We start from the raw sequence: 18,539 nt of genomic DNA, 5'->3' as shown, positions 1-18,539 counted from the left end.
AGTATGACTTATATCTATATTAAAATCATTAGGTCTGTATTTAGCCATGAGCACAACAGGAAAGTTTTTATCCAGGTGCGTTTTTCTGCATAATGTAATCTGGATATTAGCACCGCAAATGCACTGCTAAATATATCCAGATTTATCCAAGTAACTTTTAGGACTGCATCGCGGCACAACCAGACTTATCCAGATAATTTAGCCCGATAACATTGAATATTAATTTAATCTGTCTGTTGTTTTATCTGGATAAAAACGTAGCTAGATAATTTGGAGGCAGTGAATGTGGCAGGAAATTTAAAAATCTGCAATTTGATTGGCTGAATCCCAAACTAAGCTGGACAAATCATCTGAATGTGGACCTCCATATTTTTTGGTGAGCATTGTAGACCAGATGAACTGCTGTGCGGTCTTGTATTACTTGAATAAGTAGGAAGGAATCCGGCTATCACGAGAGATTCTACCTATCCTACTTTCTTTTGACACTAATAAACTTGGCTTTGATATGGCTAAAAGATCTGTTTCTAATTGGCTGGCAAACTGCATCTCTAGTTGTTGTGTACTTGGCAGGCTCAAATTTGAAGGAGCATGTTGGAGCCCCAGCTGTTCAGCTGTGTCAGTGTCAGTAAGCAGTCTCAGGCCAGCCTCTGTTGATGAGATTTGGAAGGCGATAATGTGGGGTTTAATCCATGCATTCTCTGCAGGGTAAAGTATAGACCTTGCCTTTCATTGGTACTGTTGGTATGGCGTGATGGTACTACGTAGCTTGCTCCTGCGATAAGATTCTACGTATAAACAGAGAACTTCACTTTCCATTGCTGTCAGTCTGACATTTTACAACAGCACCCACATGTATATTTTAAAAGAGAAAATGTTTTATACAGATTGTATATTTGTTTTCCTCACATTTCTGAATGCCAGCTGAGATGTGTACTGATTCCCTAGCAAGCCCTGAGCCTGAAGCTGATTCCTGATTAGCCTCTATGTGTATCTGTAGATGCTGGTTGCTGTAAGACGTGTGTTATTGGCAGAGTATTCAGCTTTTCCCTCCAATGGAGCTGAACTGTACGAGGAATTGAAGAGCTCCACAGCCATTCTGTCTACAGGGAACAGAAGGTAGGTAGCCCATGGACATCTCTTCCTGTTGGCAGTTCATTTTGGTGAGGTTTTCTGACTTAGGGGTCTTAATCTTGGAAGTAGAGAATATTTTATGGCTAAAGTTTTGTGCAGCAAGGAGTCAAAATTATGTATCAAATTTAAAATTATGGACAATGATCAAATAAACTTTTTTCCTAACCTTTCAGAGTCTGCCTTTTTTCCCCCCTTATTCTTCTCTGTTCTAGCTCCTCGAATTTGTTGTATTATATTGTTATATTGCTGCTACTCAAAATTGTATATGCCTTTGTAATGTGAAGCTGCAAATGTAAGCTGAATGTCTAATATGCTATAACCCATTTTGAGTGAATCTTGTATTCAGAAAGGCAGGAATAAACACACAAAGAAAGAAACTTTGTTTTGTTTCTTTTCATTCATTTTTTTCCTGATAACTTTTGTCCTTGTTTCTATCACTTCCCTTTCCTCTATTGTCTCCTTTCCTCACTGCTTCCCCAAACTTATCTACCTTCTTTTTCTCTCGCCATAGCCCTATCTCTTTTCCACAAATCTTTATTCCCCTCTCCCTTTTTCCTCCTGTATTTCTGCAATCTATCTCTCTCCATCACATCCCCACCATATTCTCTCCCTCCATCTGCCCTTCAAAACCTTTTTGCCCCTCCAATCACATTTTATATTTATGCTATGTATTAATGGTTCTTTTTTATTCTGTCTGTGGTTTTTTTGGGAGAGAGTTTTATGTTTTAGTTATGTTTTATTTCCCTACTGAGAGTAGAGGAGGTAATTGGCTGTATTTGGGATCTCTAATTATTATTATATGTGTTTAATTTAATACGCTATATTGATGTATGTTATTGTTTTATTATGTTGATGTATTTTATTGTTCTCATGATGTAAATCGCTCATGTGAACAACCTTGTCTTCCTAACTAAGCTTTTCATATTCCCTGCATCTCTTCAGACTCTGCAAACTCTTGTTTCCTTTCATCTCTCTCTGCCTCTGGTTACTCATCTCCTCCCCTTCTCCATCACATATGGGGGTCTCTTGCGCCACCAACCTCTCCCCTAGTCCGGCATTGGACTCCATCTCCCCTGCCACCAGGCTGGATCAGCGGGAGCCGTTCTGAGCATCTCTCTCAGCTTCTCTAGTAGATGTGCTGGAATACTGCAGTTCCATGATGCTTAACTGCTGCATCAGAGCACTTCTACCAAAGAAGATGGGAGAGCTGTAAGGAGCAGCTGCTGCTTGTCCAGTCTGGCAAAGGGCGAGGAAGTGAGAAGCCTCACTAGACTTGGCGAGAGGAGGCGCATAAGAGGCCACATGTAGGTAGGGGAAAGAATAAACGGTAGGGAGAAGGGATGAAATTGTACCATGGTGGTAGGGTTAGTGGAGAGATTGCAAAAGGAGTAAGCTCCAACTACTACAGCAAAGGAGGAAACTGGAAATCTTTGGATGGCTGTCTTATATGCAGGTTTTTTTTTTCCTACATGTCCTGCCAGGAAGACTGAGCACTCTTTCTGCCAGAAGATGGCTCCAGACAGAAAAAAAATGTATCACCATGGTTTGCTATGCATACCTGAGATTGCATTGTTTGCATCCTGCTCGCATAGAGTTTCTTCTTAGCTATTTGAGTGAAGGTTCAGTGGTTGTACCTTCGAAGAATATAAATGTGAGGCTACTCTCGGGCACCAGTTGCATGAGCTCTTTTAGTTGCATTGGGGCATATGTGGCAACAAATGAACTTCTAGGTTTTGTGACTGAACAAATAACTGTAGTTACCATGGCTATACTATTCCATTTAATACATAGAATGTTTCAACAAACAAGTTGTGATATTACTGATTAATATTTAAAACTCAAAACGTGCAAAAGGTTTCTTCCTTTACATTTACGGGAGAAATGCTTTGTGCATCTGCTCAAAAATGTTATTGATTTCTATGCACAGAGGATAGGTTTTTCTCTGAATTGAAAATAGATTTATCAAATGCTTTTGCTCCACTGTTACCACATTTATAATGCTGGCTATTTTCAGTGAATCAGTTTGGGTACTGGCTCAAACATTTGACTGCTCAGAAAACTGAAGCAGCAATCTCTGCTCTTGAGGAGGACTGAACCAAGTTCTGCTGTTAGCACATTTCGTAGCCATCAGCTCTGGAAGAGATTTAGGAGAGAATTGCTTTTTACTTGTGGACAACACAACTACTGGCTTATATATGAGAAAATATAGAAGGCTGGGCTTAATGGCTCCTTAAGAGCTGGTAAATAGAGGCAATCAAATAAATTGAGAATAAGATTAATTAATGTTATCAGTGTACACAGGACTGTACAATATTTTTTACATGCTTTAATCTTGTTGCAAGGAATTAAGCATGTTTTGAATACAGGGAAGATAAGTGACTTGCTCATCAAGTTGTGGATGTGGAAATAGAGCCAAGGTTTCCAAATAAACACTACTCTGCTCTATAAGAACACCCCTAGACACGGCACTTAATGATGGATAGTAACAGATGCACTACATCTGAGGACTGTGGTCAGTAGTAGGAACACAAAATCTTGTTGAATTTAGTTTCTTTTTTAAAAAGATTTGGTGTGTGGAAGCTCTTTGCGATCGGCGCCGACCCGCCAGGGTCAAGGAGTTCCACGCGGGCTTGCCCTTCCTCCATCCACCGGACCCAGCCACCTACTGCATCGACCTGCCTTTGTTCCACCCAGCCGGTGACATCATCGCCCGCGCCAGAGGGATCTTTAAATATAGGTCTGCGACGCAGCTTCACCCTCTTCCACACCGGCACCAACAGCTCCGCACAATGGGCACCGACCTGCCGGGGTCAAGGAGCTCCACCCGGCCTTGCCCTTCCTCCATCCGACCGGACCCAGCCACCTACCAAATCGGCCCGCCTTCATTCTGCCCAGCCAGTGACATCGCCTGTGCCAGAGGGACCTTTAAATACAGGTCTGCAACGCTGGCGTCATTCGCCAGCATCACTCACCGAAGGAACACAACTAAGGGGCCTGCCCCTTAGTGTGCCCCTTTGTGCTGCCCCTTAACCAACAAAGAAACCTCGAGAGACTGACTCTTCAAAAGCTCAACCTGCCAATACTTGCTGTCCTGCTCCCCCCATCTGAGAATCCCCCACACCCTCCTCCCCACTCAAGCCCATCTTTTTCAGGAGCAGCTTCACTCCCATTGATGACCACATCCAAGATCTATACATTCCCTCCTGCCACGCCTACAGAAACAGCTCTACACATCCGGCACTGACCCTCCAGAGCCTAAGAACCTTCTCTCCATCGACCAGCTTTCGGATTGTCCAATCTACCTCTCCAACCACATCATTTCTTGTGCCTTCTCCATCATACTATTTAACTCTTAATTCCTTGTCAAAAAAAACCCGATCTTAAATGACATACTTCTCGACCTTAAACCAGACATCTGCGCTATCACGGAAACTTGGTTTAAACCAATTGACATTGTTCTCATCAACAAACTCCCCACCCACCTCTATGATATCTTCTCCATTTCCAGACAAAAAAAACGTGGGGGTGGCCTCCTACTTGCTGCAAAAAAAACCCCCTCAATCTCCGTTTACAACCAATAAACACCGAATCCAAAATTGAAATTGGACTTTTCAAATCTCATCTCCAAGTATGCCTTGTCTACACCCCTGCCCCCCCCCCCCGGGCCTCCTCGAAAACAAACCCTCCCCCCTCATTGAATTAAATGCAAAAAAAACATAGACATTGACTCACCAGCCATTATTCTCGGCGATTTTAATATACACGTTGACTCTCTCCCACCCACTCCCAACTGCAAAGCCCTCCTAAATTCCCTAGACGCCATGGGCTTCAAACAAATTATCGACACCCCAACCCCCAAAGCAGGCCACACCATTGACTTAATCTTCGTAAACTCCCTCATCCACCTGCCCGAACCTCCTTCCTCACCAGGGTCCCCTGGTCCGACCACTCTATTATAAAAATCAACCCTCTCCATAAACAAAAACTCCCCCTCTCCTCGCAACCACAACACCTACATTCAATACAGAAAACCATGCAACCAGGAAGACCTCAATACCTCTTTTACTTCAGCCCTTAATGAACTAGACAGCTCAAACCCTAACATCGCTCTTGCTACCTGGACTAAGATCAACACTAACATTGCCGACAAACTCTGCCCCCTCATAACCAAACAATTAAATCCTGACATCCAAAACAAAAAACCCTGGTACACCCCAGAACTCAAAAAACTCAAACGCAACCTAAGGAACAATGAAAAGAAATGGAGGAAAAATACCTCACCATACCTACTTGCCACCTACAAATCCACCCTCTACAAATATAGAAATGCTATCATGAATACCAAACGTGACTTCTACACCCGTAAAATACACAACTTCCAATTTAATGCTAATGTTCTCTTCTCATATGTGTCTGAGCTCACCAAACCCTCTCCACCCCCATACCTGACACTGATGCCAAAATTAAATGCAACACTCTTGCCAAATACTTCAATGACAAAATCTCTATCATCATGATGAATCTTCCACCACCCAACCCTAACCCTCACATCCCCCCCCATAAATCCACATACTACCATCAACTTCTTCGACACCATCTCTGCCTCCGAAACTGAAACCATCATCAAGAAAATAAAACCCGCAGCTCACCCAGCTGATCCCATTCCTCCTAATTCCCTTAAATCGATCTCCACCTTAGCCAAACCCTTAGCTGACATCATAAATTCCTCCCTCACACATGGGATTGTCCCAGACACCCTGAAACACACCATAGTAAAAAAAAAAAACCCAACCTAAATCCATCAGAACCTGCCAGCTTCAGACTAATATCCAATCTCCCCTTCCTTGCAAAACTCTTAGAGAAGGTCGTCAACACCCAACTCTCCAAACACATCGAGAAACATAACATTCTCTCCTCCTTGCAATTTGGGTTCTGCAAATACTTTAATACCGAAACCCTACTCCTTTCCCTCTCCGACACCATTATCAAAGGTCTTGTCAACGGCCAATCTTACATCCTTGCCTTACTCGACATTTCCTCAGCGTTTGATACCATTAGCCACAAAATCCTCCTAAACAGACTTACCGAAATTGGCTTTACTGGCTCCGCTCTCAATTGGTTCAAATCCTACCTTGACAATAGATCTTACAAAGTTAAAATCGGAAACAATGAATCCCTCCCCATCAAACTAACTCGAGGTGTCCCCCCAAGGTTCCTCCCTATCATCTACCCTTTTCAATATCTATATGTTACCTCTATGCCGACTCCTATCCGACCTTGGACTCACCTACTTCATTTACGCGGATGACGTCCAGATTCTCATCCCCATCACCGATTCCATCCCCAAATCCCTCCAAACCTGGCAAAACTACCTTTCCTCTATTAACCACCTCCTCTTTTCACATTTAAACCTTGCTCTCAACACCTCTAAAATTGAACTCCTTCTCATCTCTCATAACCAACCTTCCATTCCTCCCACTGTGCCTATCCCCAACCCCCCCATCTTCCCATTTACTACATCAAGTAAAGAGACTTTGGCGTCACACTAGACTGCAATTTTAACCTCAAAAAACATATTAATGCCACCATGAAAGATTGTTATTACAAACTACATATCTTCAAGAAATTCCAACCTCTCCTTCACATTAACGATTTCGTACCATCCTCCAAGCAGTAATCTTATCCAAACTAGATTACTGCAACTCCCTCCTACTCTGTCTCCCTGCTGCTTTCTCAAACCCCTTCAAAATGCCACAGCCCAAATTCTCACTAATTCCCGCAAATGCGATCACATCACTCCCATCCTAAAAGACCTCCATTGACTCCCCCATCTCCTTCAGAATACTATAGAAGACCCTTACTATTATTCACAAAACCCTTCACAATCCAAACATGCACTGGCTAAACAACTCCCTATACTTCCATACCCCCACCAGACACACCAGATCAGCTTACACTGGCACCCTATTTATTCCCCCCGCTAAACTCACACACCTCATTTCCAACAAAGACAGAGCTTTATCCATTGCTGGCCCCTCCCACTGGAACTCAATGCCCCCTGACTTACGACTCGAGCCCTGCACTCAGACATTCAAAAAAAATTTAAGACGTGGCTCTTTAAACAGGCCTTCACTTAACTCCTCGCCACTTCCTTTGCTAACATGTGACCCAAACCACCTGTACATATTCCTCTCTGAGATATCCTCAGTATGTTGATTTAGTTACTTTGTTACTCCTGAGTTATCCTCAATACGTTGTCTAGTTACTTCGTTAAGACTTTCTCCCTTCATTGCTTATCCTTCCTCCTCTATCCTTTTAACCTCTTTGATTACAACCTTTTACATATTTTGCCATTTTGTTCACCCAGTATTTTTTGTTCATTGTAATTTCTTCAACTTTTTCCTTTTCCTCCTCTCTATCCGTTATATGTAAACCGATGTGATGTACATACGAACTTCGGTATATAAAAGTATTAAATAAATAATGCTGTAATGACGTGCATTAAAGAGGACAATAACGAGGAAAACGGCATTTTGCTGGCTGCAGAATGGTGTTGAATGTACATAGTTATGCTTAAATTAAGTCACTGATCTTAACCACTTGTCCACCTCATTGCTTTTCGTGTAGCCTGGATACGCTTTTAGATTCTGGACTGTATACAGGAGAGGTGACTGAGTTTGCCGGAGCAGCAGGCAGTGGGAAGACACAGGTACGTTTTTGATTATATAAAAGGCAGACATTTTGATAGCCCCTGACTTCAGCTTTCTTACTGCACTTCAGCCAGATGTATTCTGAGAGAGAACCTGTTTTCTGATATATTCTAAAACTATCCATCCTTTATTTATAGTAATCCTTTCACCATCATACCCCGAAATATAGCCAGGCTTATCTTAAGGACTTTTACATTTGTAGCCTGCCACAGGTTTCCTGTACTATCTGTGCTGTATATAGTCTTGTCTGGCATCCTTCCTTCTACCCATTGCATTTTGAGGTTTTCATGTCAAAAATAGGCTGCCAGACCTATTGGTGACTGTATGCATGAATGCAGTTTCACTGGAAAGGAAATTATAGAACAATGGTAGACCTGGAAGGAGATGCAATGTAAAGAAGCATTTGTTCACATAAAGGAACCTGGAACAGCCTCCATATACAGTTACTGGAAGTCAAAACAGTACCGGAATTCAAGAAAACAAGTCAGGCACAGAGGATTGCTGACAGTGAAGAAAACTGAGAAAAGTCAGAGACCATGTGTGGTCCCTGATTATTGCATTAGAAAGGGGACATGGGCAGACTAGATGAGCCTTACATCTTTTTACATCCTTTATCTTCCATCTGTCTCTCAGAAGAACATTGGGACAGGATCCTTTTTAGAAGAAAAATATTCTTGTTGGCCTGGGAGAAGGATTTTGGAAAGTCTGTACAGCAGGAAATCTGGACTGAAACAGTGATGGACTGGATGTACAATGAACACCAATACTCAAATTATCGCATACAAACTTTCTTAAGCTTTATTGTTGTTCTCAGCTGCATAATAAGATTAACAGAGTGGTTTAGATTTGTTGGGGAAGTTGTGAATAAGAAGGAGCTTTTTATTGTATGGTCTGGTCTTGTCTCAGGTTTTGGAATTTTGGAATCAGGTAAAGCATCTTATAGAGAGGATCTTGGGAAGGGAAATGGGTGAAGACTTGGAGTGTGCCTTGTTGGGGGTTGAACCAACTGGCTTTGCAATAGGAACCTGAGACAGAGGGTGATGTACAATTGCTACAGTTTTGGCACAAAATGATTCTCTGCAGTTTCAAGGTATTGGAGTCAGATCTATTGAAAGAATGATGGTTCTTGATATCCCATACTGCATCGTTTGAAGAGTTAATAGCTGCATGAGAGGAACATCTTCCTTTTATAAGAGGCTTTTTGACACCATGACTTTAGCACTTGAGAGTTCACGTGATCCCTGCAGCTTTTTACATTGCAAACAAAGGAGCAGAGCATTTTGTACTAGAAGAGGTGTTGACAGGGGCAGGAGTAACCTTCAATCATTCAGAACTACAGAGGAGAAGAAGAGAGTCTGGGAGTAAGAAAGGAATTGAGGGGGGGGGAGGAGGAGAAGGGTTGGGGTGAAAAACCCTAGAGAGATGGTGAAAGGGAGGGGTTGAGATGTTCTTGGAGACATAGGCAGAGGTATCAGGAGGCAATGAAAGGGTTGAGGGCATGAGAGGCCATAGGTACAAAGTCAAAGGTAGGGAGAAGTGAGGGTAATCAAGCCTTAGAAGATAAGGAGGGAGCAGTAGAGATAAGGTGAGGGAGATGGGGAGAAGGAAGAAATAGATATCTAGAGATGGGAGGGCATTATAGGAAGCAAATAAAAAAAAAAACATGGAGGTGGAAGGATGGCAGAGGGACCAGGAAAAGAGAGGGCAATGCCAGGCAGAAGTTGGAAGTTGAGATGAGGAAAACAGAAATAGATTGAAGGGTGGAGAAGGAGAGGAAAGTGAGTAGGGGGAAAGACATTGGGAGCAGGAACAAATGGAGATAGGGCAATAAAGAGGTGAGAATGGCAAACGAGTTAGAAGGGAAGGGTATTAAAATATCAGTAATGAGTGAAGCTTAAGGAGAGAAAAGAGAGTATAAGAGAGAAACAAGTGAGGGAGGGAATAAACAAGACAATAGTTTCAATAGATAAAAGAACAAATGAAGACAAAATCGATAGACGAAGAGGAGAAAAACAAGTCGGATGCAAAAAGGTAGAACAAATGGTGAATCCTTTTTTCTACATTTAAAATTTGCTACATGAGTTTGGTCCTCTTCGATAGTTTTTTGTGAAGCAGTGAAAATAGTCTGTGATATTTCCATTCTTATGATGGATTTAAAAAAAATATTTATATTCTCCTTTTTGAGGTACTTCAAAGCAGATTACACTCTGGTACTCTAGGCATTCCCTATCCCCAGAGGGCTCACAATCTAAGTTAGTACCTAAGGGTGACTTGCCCTCGGTCACGAGGGAGTCGTCAGGATTTGAACCCTGGCTTCCCTGGTTTGCAGTTATTTCTCCACTCTACTTTTTTTCTAGTTTTATTTGAAGTGGTGAGGGGTTAAAAAAATGAATAAAGTTATCTGACAAAGTTCAAATTTAAAATGGTCTTGTTGCTAACCCCCATTTTAACATAGTAATGACAGCAGAAAAGGACCAAATGGTCCATTCCAATCTTCCCAGCAAACTTCTTATGGTAGTATCTGCTACGCCATGCAGGTTATCCCCATGTTTCTCTTAAGGGTAGCAGCTGCCGCTCTGTGCAGTTATCCCCTTATGATAACCCATAAAAAATGTACACCTAGCAACATTTTTCTGGGTGTTGAGCCTTCTTGAAAATTCAGACAGTCCTGCTTAACATGCTTTGCTTGTGGTCATGGCCATAGAAACAGTCCTGTGCTTTTTCCCTTACGTCTTCAAATCAGTACTCTAGATCGTAAAAGTCAGGGCCCATGTTGGTTGTTGTCTGAATCCAATTCCTCTTCCCCCACCCCCGCCGTCAAAGCGGAGAACAATGTTGCAGTTGCATCAAAAACATTAAGGCTCATTGATTACGGATATTAATCCCATGCCTTATGTTAAGGGTAGAAACTATTGCTCCGTGCAGGCTACCCCCATGGCTATCAGTTCCCCAGACTGTAAAAGTCATGGCCCTCTTTGTTTGTTGTCTAAATCCATTTCCCCTTTTCCCCCTGCCGTTGAAGTGGAGAGCAATGTTGCAATTGCCTCAAGGCTTTTTGATTAAGGGTAGTAACTGCTGCACCAGCAAGTTACCCCTATGCACCCTTTTTCTCTTCATTTCCATCCTCTAGCCTTTAAGGATCCGCAGTGTTTATTCCATGCCACTTTAAATTCTTTGACTATTTTCATCTTCACCACCTCCTCTGGAAGGGCATTCCAGACATCCACCACCCTCTCCGTGAAGAAATATTTCCTGATGTTGGATCTGAGTTGTTCCCCCTGGAGTTTCATTTCGTGACCCCTAATTCTACTATTTCCTTTCCATTGGAAAAGGTTTGAGTATCAGAAATCTGCATCCTTCATAAACTCAAGATATACAATTTCATTCAATGTGATTGAAATATACAAATTTTAAGGGCCTAATCTTCCCCCCTTCCTGACTCCGCTATCTTGAAATTAAAAATGTTTGGGGCCCAATATTGAGAACTGGCCGGATAAGTAACTTAGCCGAATATGATTTATCTAGCTAAGTTAAGGGATATTCTGTGGCATGGCTGTGCCGCTGAATATCCGCCGTCAAGGTGCTACTTAGCCAAATAAGTAATACCCGGCTAACTTAAACCTGCTCGTTGGCAGGTATAACTTACTTGCATAACTTATCCGGCTATGGCTAAGCGTTAAGTTATCCGGCTAAGTAGTGCCGCCCAGATCTGTCCACTATTACTATGGCTAAGAGATAGCCGGGTAAGTGACTTATCTGGCTATCTAGTGGTCACTGACTTTTAGCAGCCCGCTAGATAGCCAGATAAGGCCTACTTATCCAGCTGTCAAGCACTGAACATGCTTTCAATATTGGGCCCTTGGTTTTTAGACCTTTTCTGTTAGAATCCAAACAACTTTGTCTTAAGAAATGCTGCCTTATGTTACTGTAAGTGCTTTAGAAAAGCTGAACAGAAGTGACACTAACTGTATTGTCATGGGACCTGAAAACTCTGTAGATCATCTATCCTTGAAGTAGTGCTACAGAATCCTCTTCCTTCATCACATGTCTCCAGCAGGCTGTGTTCAGTGGAGTGCAGTCCCCGTCCTGTCATCAGCTTCCTGCTTTCTGCTACTCTTTTTTTTTTTTTTTTTTAGTGGACTCTCCTCAACCTATAGATGTCCTTCATGCCCACCTTGTGTCTCCATTGAATTGTATTGCAAGTTGGGTTTAGAATGAGAGAGAAATAATTTAAGGTTTTGTTTTGGGTTTTTTTCTCTGCTAGGTATGCCTGAGTATTGCAGTGAATGTGTCTCACAGCCTCAAACAGAATGTTCTGTACATTGACTCCACGGGTGGGTTCATGGCTTCGCGGCTCTTCCAGTTAGTACAGTCCAAAACCCAGGAAGAAGAGGAACAGGTCAGTGAATCTGGAACTCTGACTAATTTAAAATGTGTGGTGAATTTTCCTTGATGAGCAAACTAGATAATTTGTAATGAGATTACAGTATGTCTGGAGATGGGTGATATTACAAGCAGATGAAGTGTGCAGCTTGATGCAGTTAGATTCAGGGATGTTATGGCCATGCCCTGGCTTGGTGTGGTTATAATTGGGATGAGTAAATTTGGTTGTGAACAAAGTCCTCAGTTTCCTGCAGCAAAGATTTTGAAATTGTGAGACAATTCTGTCATACATTAGCAATAATTTGCATAAAATTTACATGATTTGATGTATAAAACTATTTTACATTACACAGATAAAGAACTTCTCCAACCTTTAAAGTGTTTCTGGGCATTTTGTTTTCTTTCTTTTTTGCTTTCATTCTTTCTGCATTTCAGTTTTCACCCTTATTTTTTAACTTTTCATTATTTGCTTTCCTCTTCATTCCGTTTTCTCTGCTTCTCTTACATCTTCTGTCACTGTAGCCTGTTTTTTTTCCCTCCTAAATAGGCATTTTCTCTTCCTTGCTTCCTCCTTCACTCATAACCCTCTATTATTCTTTTCTCTCTTCCCAGGCTCTCTGTTCTGTCTGATCCTCCCTTCAGTCTCTCAGCCCTCTGTTCCCCAATTCTCATGCCGCTTTACCACCCAGCATCTTGTCCTTCCCACATTTCTCCCTTATATGTTTATATTTTTTGGGCAGGAACCCTGCCCAAAAAAATTTAAAATTAACCTAAAAACTTGCCGCTTCAAGCAAGCTTTCGCTTAACATCCTACCCTGGCACTTTACTACTTGTAATTGAATTCCTTAATATTATTATTATTATATTTTTATTACTATACCCCCCAGTTTCCTGTAAATAGATCCTCCCTTCCTTTCCCTATTATATATGTGTTTGATCCATTTTTACTTATTCCCCTTCATAAGTTAAGTTCTAATGCTGTCTTGTTATTATCTGTTCTGTTCCTTGTTACATTTGGTTCCAATTTATATGTAAAGCTCGGTTAGCTATAATTTTGTTTTAATGTAAACCGATGAGATGTTCCCAACGTTCATCGGTATATAAATCTTCTAAATAAATAAATATGTGACATGGCATGTGAGCCCTAGCACTGTAGTGAAATTGGTGGGCTCCCACTGACAGTAAACAGACCTACTGAACTGTGACCAAGTCAGGGCTTCACCTATCCCATCTTCTTACCCCACAGCTTGAGCCCTTGGGTTCTGAAGCCAGCAGGAAGTAGGCAAGGATCCCATGGTGAGCAGACAAATACATCAGAAAAGTGGTCAGGGTAGACAGTAGACAGCAGCGTCGGAATCTAGCATGGGCCAGGGCAGGTAGAGATCAAGCAGCATCAAAATCCAGACATGAGTTGGAGCAGACAGAGATCAGGCATTGTCAGAATCCAGGCACAGGTCAAGGCACAAGAGAACAGTCCAAGGAAGGGAAGAGCAGGACAGAGACCGGAACAAGGAGCAACTTAGTGGTGGGGTGGCGCTTTCTGTCCGGGATGGCATAGAGTCCAACAAGATAAAGATATTTCAAGAGACTAAATGCACAATCATATCTTTATGGGTAGAAATACCTTGTGTGGTGGGGAAGAGTATAGTGATAGGAGTATACTACCATCCACCTGGCCAAGATGGTGAAACAGACAGTGAAATGCTAAGAGAAATTAGGGAAGCTAACCAAATTGGTAGTTCAGTAATAATGGGAGATTTCAATTACCCCAGTATTGACTGGGTACATGTAAAATCAGGACATGCTAGAGAGATAAAGTTCCTGGAGGGAATAAATGACAGTTTTATGGAACAGTTGGTTCAGGAACCGACGAGAGAGGGAGCAATTTTAGATCTAATTCTTAGTGAAGCACAGGATTTGGTGAGAGAGGTAACAGTGGTGGGGCTGCTTGGCAATAGTGATCATAATATGATCAAATTTGAATGAATGACAGGAAAGGGGACAGTAAGTAAATCCATGGCTTTAACACTAAACTTTCAAAAGGGAAATTTTGATAAAATGAGGATAATAGTTATAAAAAAAAAAAAGGTGCAGCTACAGACATGGACATACTTTAAAAATACCATCTTAGAAGCGCAGTCCAGATGTATTCCACACATTAAGAAAGGTGGAAGGAAGGCCAAACGATTGCCGGCAAGATAAGGCCATTACAGAAAGACTAAAATTCTTTGCTTCGGTGTTACTGAAGAGGATGTTGGGGAGATACCTGTTCCAGAGACTGTTTTCAAGGGTAATGATTCAGATGAACTGAACCAAATTATGGTGAACCTGGAAGATGTAGTAGGCCAGATTAACAGTCTCAGAGTAGTAAATTGCCTGGACCGGATGGTATACACCCCAGGGTTCTGAAAGAACTAAAACATGAAATTTCAGACCTATTAGTAAAAATTTGTAACCAATCATTAAAATCGTCCATTGTACCTGAAGATGGGAGGGTGGCCAATGTTACCCCGATATTTAAAAATGGCTCCAGGAGAGATCTGGGAAAATGTAGACCAGTGAGCTGACTTCAGTGCCGGGAAATATTGTGGGAACTATTATAAAGAATAAAATCACAGAAAATTTAGATATGATGTTGAAGCCATTTTTTGTTGTTTTTGCTGAGGATGTATATAGAGGTTAGGCCATATGGATTCAAAGTTTTCACCCAGACAGACTAGAAGTTTAAGGAGAGACAGAGAGAGCGCCCTGGATGTGATGGTACGGCTGATCCTTTGGAAATGTAAGCTTTTTATATCTGTGTAGCAATTCTTATTATCTACCATTACTACTTTATTTAAGGCTTTTTATATACCGACTTTCTTGATACAAATCAAATCAACTCAGTTTACATCGAACTAAGCAGTTAAACATAACCAATTAACAAGAGACACAAATTGAAGAAGCATAAAGTTACATTGCAACAAGGACGCATGAACTGGGGATAGGAAATAAAGAAGGGAGAACAATAATAGTGTACTATATACAGATGAGGGTGTGGGAGGGAGGCAGAGGACCCAACCTCATTGTGACAAATTTGTGTGACTTAGTGCTTGTTTATATACAGAAGTGATGGGAACAAAATTCTGAATCAAGCTGTTGGACTAGGAACAGGGAAAGGCTCGACCGAAAAGCCATGTCTTGAGTTTCTTTTTAAAAGTTAGGAGACAGGTTTTCCTGCCTGAGGTCCGGGGGCATGGCGTTCCAGATGGAGGGACCTATTATTGAGAATGCCCTGTCTCTGATATTTGAGTGGTGCACCACTTTGATTGGAGGTACATGTAAGGATCCCTTGTAGGTTTCCCTTATGGGTCTGGCCGTAGAGTGAAATTTGAGCGGGTGTAGCAGGTCAAGAGGGGTCTGATAGTGAATGCTTTTGTGAATAATTGTGAGTGATTTATGGAGAATCCTAAAGTTTACTGGAAGCCAGTGAAGATCTTTTAAAATAGGAGAGATGTGCTCTCTCCGATTAGTATTCGTCAAAATTCTCGCCGCTGCATTTTGGAGCAACTGGAGGGGTTTTATTGTAGTAGCAGGAAGACCTTGCAAGACGGAATTGCAGTAATCGACCTTGGAGAACAGAATGGCTTGGAGAACAGATCTGAAATCATGATGGAAAAGAAGAGGCTTGAGTTTTTTGAGTACGTGAAGCTTACTCTATGTAATCTGATTTTATTTGTTCTATCCTCTTATTGCTCAAATAAACTCGCTTTCCTAAATACTTGGAACCGTGATGTACTGAATTAAAGTTTGTGTATGGCTCTTTGTGTTGGGAATTAGCTTCTGGGTTCAAGCCCCCAGGTATAATCCCAGTAATTACGTCTGGCTATTTGTGAAGGGGTTCAAGCCCCCAGGTATAATTCCAGAAATTGTGTATGTTTGTATGGGATAAGCCCCTCAGGTAACCCCAGTGAAAACCTCAGTGAGATTAGCGCCCCCCCCCAACCCCTCCCCCTCAGATCAGAGCCCATGGGCAGGATACCAGTGTGCACAGTCTGATCCCGTAACACATGATTTAATGGTACACAGCCAGCATGGATTTACCCAAGGGTGAATAAACATGTGGACAAAGGTGAACCGGTAGATGTGGTGTATTTGGATTTTTAGAAGCTGTTCGACAAAGTCCCTCATGAGAGGCTTCTAAGAAAATTAAAAAGCCATGGGATAGGAAGCAATATCCTTTTGAGGATTGCAAATTGGTTAAAAGAGAGGAAACAGAGTAAGATTAAATGGTCAGTTTTCACAGTGGAAAAAGGTAAACAGTGGAGTGCCTCAGGGATCTGTACTTGGACCAGTGCTTTTTAATTTATGTATAAATGAGCTGGAAAGGGGCATGATGAGTGAGGTGCTTAAATTTGTGGATGACACAAAATTATGCAGAGTAGTTAAATCGCAAGCAGATTATGATAAATTGCAGGAGGACCTTGTGAGACTGGAAGATTGGGCTTTCAAATGGCAGATGAAATTTAATGTGGACAAGTGCAAGGTGATGCACATAGGGAAAAAAATCCTTGTTCCCTGTACATACCAGGATCAGTCCAGACAGTGGGTTATGTCCCCCTTCCAGCAGATGGAATCAGAGAAAACTTTGAAGGATGCTCCCATATAAGCTAGTGCACCCTCTGTCATCCTTCAGTATTATTCTGACTCCAGCAGATGAGTGGCTGAACTCTAGTTCCCCACTAAGACTTCTGAACAGCTAAATTTAGTGCTCTTTTTCTCTATTTCTTAGCTTCCTTCCTATCTTAAGATGGATCAAGGTTAACAGAGGATAGTAAAAAAAAAAAAAAGAGACAGGGAAAGCTCAGACCCTTGTCTAGGGCCCAGCAATCTAACTTGCAGGAAGAGCTGTTTTTCAGTCTCCATTGCTATATTTGTTTGTGGGGGTAAGTTTTTGTACCTTTCTTACTTGCAGGTTAGATTTGTAAGCCCCGGGATGCAAGTTGGTGGTCCAATCTCTCCCCCTTTTCCTCTGAGCTGACCCGCTGCCCTGAGAAGTCGTTTTGCCTCGGGGCAGCCTCCACAGAGACACGACATTCCTTTGTGTGGTGTAAATAGCAATTCAGGCAGGTCGGGGAGAAGAAGTAGTGCTGCAGATGGGGTTTTTCCCTGCTCCTCGCAGCCACTCACCAACGATTCGTTGGTTGCTCAGCTCACAGTCCCATGCCGCGGTCCTTGAGGTGCTGCACGTGCGGAGAGCCCGGTTCCCGGCTCTCCCACGAGGGGATCTGTGGGAGATGCCTCCCTGGTGGGGAGGGTTCCTCGCAGCCGGCAGGATGAGCAGGTTCACGCGTGATGGCGTGCCTCGATGCACAGAGGCCGGCCACGATCCTGCCCAGCGCGGTAACGGTGGCCATCTTTGATTCTGAGCCGACTGCTCCAGAGCAGCCAGGGGACGATTCGGACACCAGTTCTTCAGTGCTGCCGCCGATTCTGACCCTGTCAACCCCCTGGACCCTTGTCCCCCCGCTTGGTGCCTTCTTCTGGACCACCTCCATTTTCGGCGGATTTTGTGCTTTTAATGCACAATGCCTACCTGGCCAGAATGGGACAGCAGCAAGATCTAACAGGGCCGCCTCCTCCTCCTAAGGTGAGCAGGATGGCTGATCCCCCGGGATGCCCTCAAGGAGTGGGGGCCTCAGGACCTGGGGTTCACCAAGGTGCCTCCAGGGACCGCGTGGTCCATCATCCTCTGGAGGGCTTGGCTCCTCTTCCTCAATGCCCTCTTCCGGACCCAGACCTGGATGAACCCTCTCTGATGGCTCAGATGCAAGGGGATGATCCCCAGGTACTGCGTCTCTTCCAGAGGGATGAGTTGGATCCGCTCATCCCATCTGTCGTGCAGGAATTGGATATTGAGGATCCACAAGACCCTCCAGGGCCTTCTCCACCAGCTAAGAAAGGGGACCCCGTGCTCTCAGGTCTACGTCCATCGGTCAAGGTCTTTTCCTTCCTATCCTACGCTATTGCAATTGCTGTCCCGGGAATGGGATTCCCCTGAAGTCTCCCTCAAGGTGGGTAGAGCTATGGATAAGCTATACCCCCCTCCCAGATGATTTTCTGGAGCTCCTCAAGGTTCCCAAAGTGGACGCAGCGGTATCTTCAGTGACGAAACGAACTACCATTCCTGTGACAGGAGGTGCTGCCCTACGGGATATGCAGGATAGGAAGCTCGAGGTGTATCTCAAGAGAGTATTTGAGGTGTTGGCTCTGGGCGTCAGAGTGGCGATCTGTAGTTCCCTCACGCAACGGGCAGGACTCTGATGGGTCCAACAG

General features: G+C 43.0%; 1 protein-coding gene across 7 annotated transcripts in view; it reads left to right on the top strand.

The window, feature by feature from the left end:
• RAD51D (RAD51 paralog D) overlaps positions 1-18,539 on the top strand; it is a 175,801-nt gene that overhangs the window by 49,536 nt on the left and 107,726 nt on the right. For all 7 annotated transcript variants that reach the window (XM_029613008.1, XM_029613012.1, XM_029613006.1 and 4 more), the window contains 3 exons: positions 998-1,116; positions 7,759-7,840; positions 12,106-12,240. In XM_029613008.1, the coding sequence (XP_029468868.1) occupies positions 998-1,116; positions 7,759-7,840; positions 12,106-12,240 (336 nt within the window). The remainder of the gene's footprint in view (positions 1-997; positions 1,117-7,758; positions 7,841-12,105; positions 12,241-18,539) is intronic.

This window comes from Rhinatrema bivittatum, chromosome 8 (genome assembly GCF_901001135.1).
Source record: "Rhinatrema bivittatum chromosome 8, aRhiBiv1.1, whole genome shotgun sequence".
In the NCBI taxonomy this organism is placed as follows: Eukaryota; Metazoa; Chordata; class Amphibia; order Gymnophiona; family Rhinatrematidae; genus Rhinatrema; species Rhinatrema bivittatum.
The sequence above is the reverse complement of the archived record's forward strand: the minus strand, read 5'-3'. Positions and strand labels throughout refer to the sequence as shown.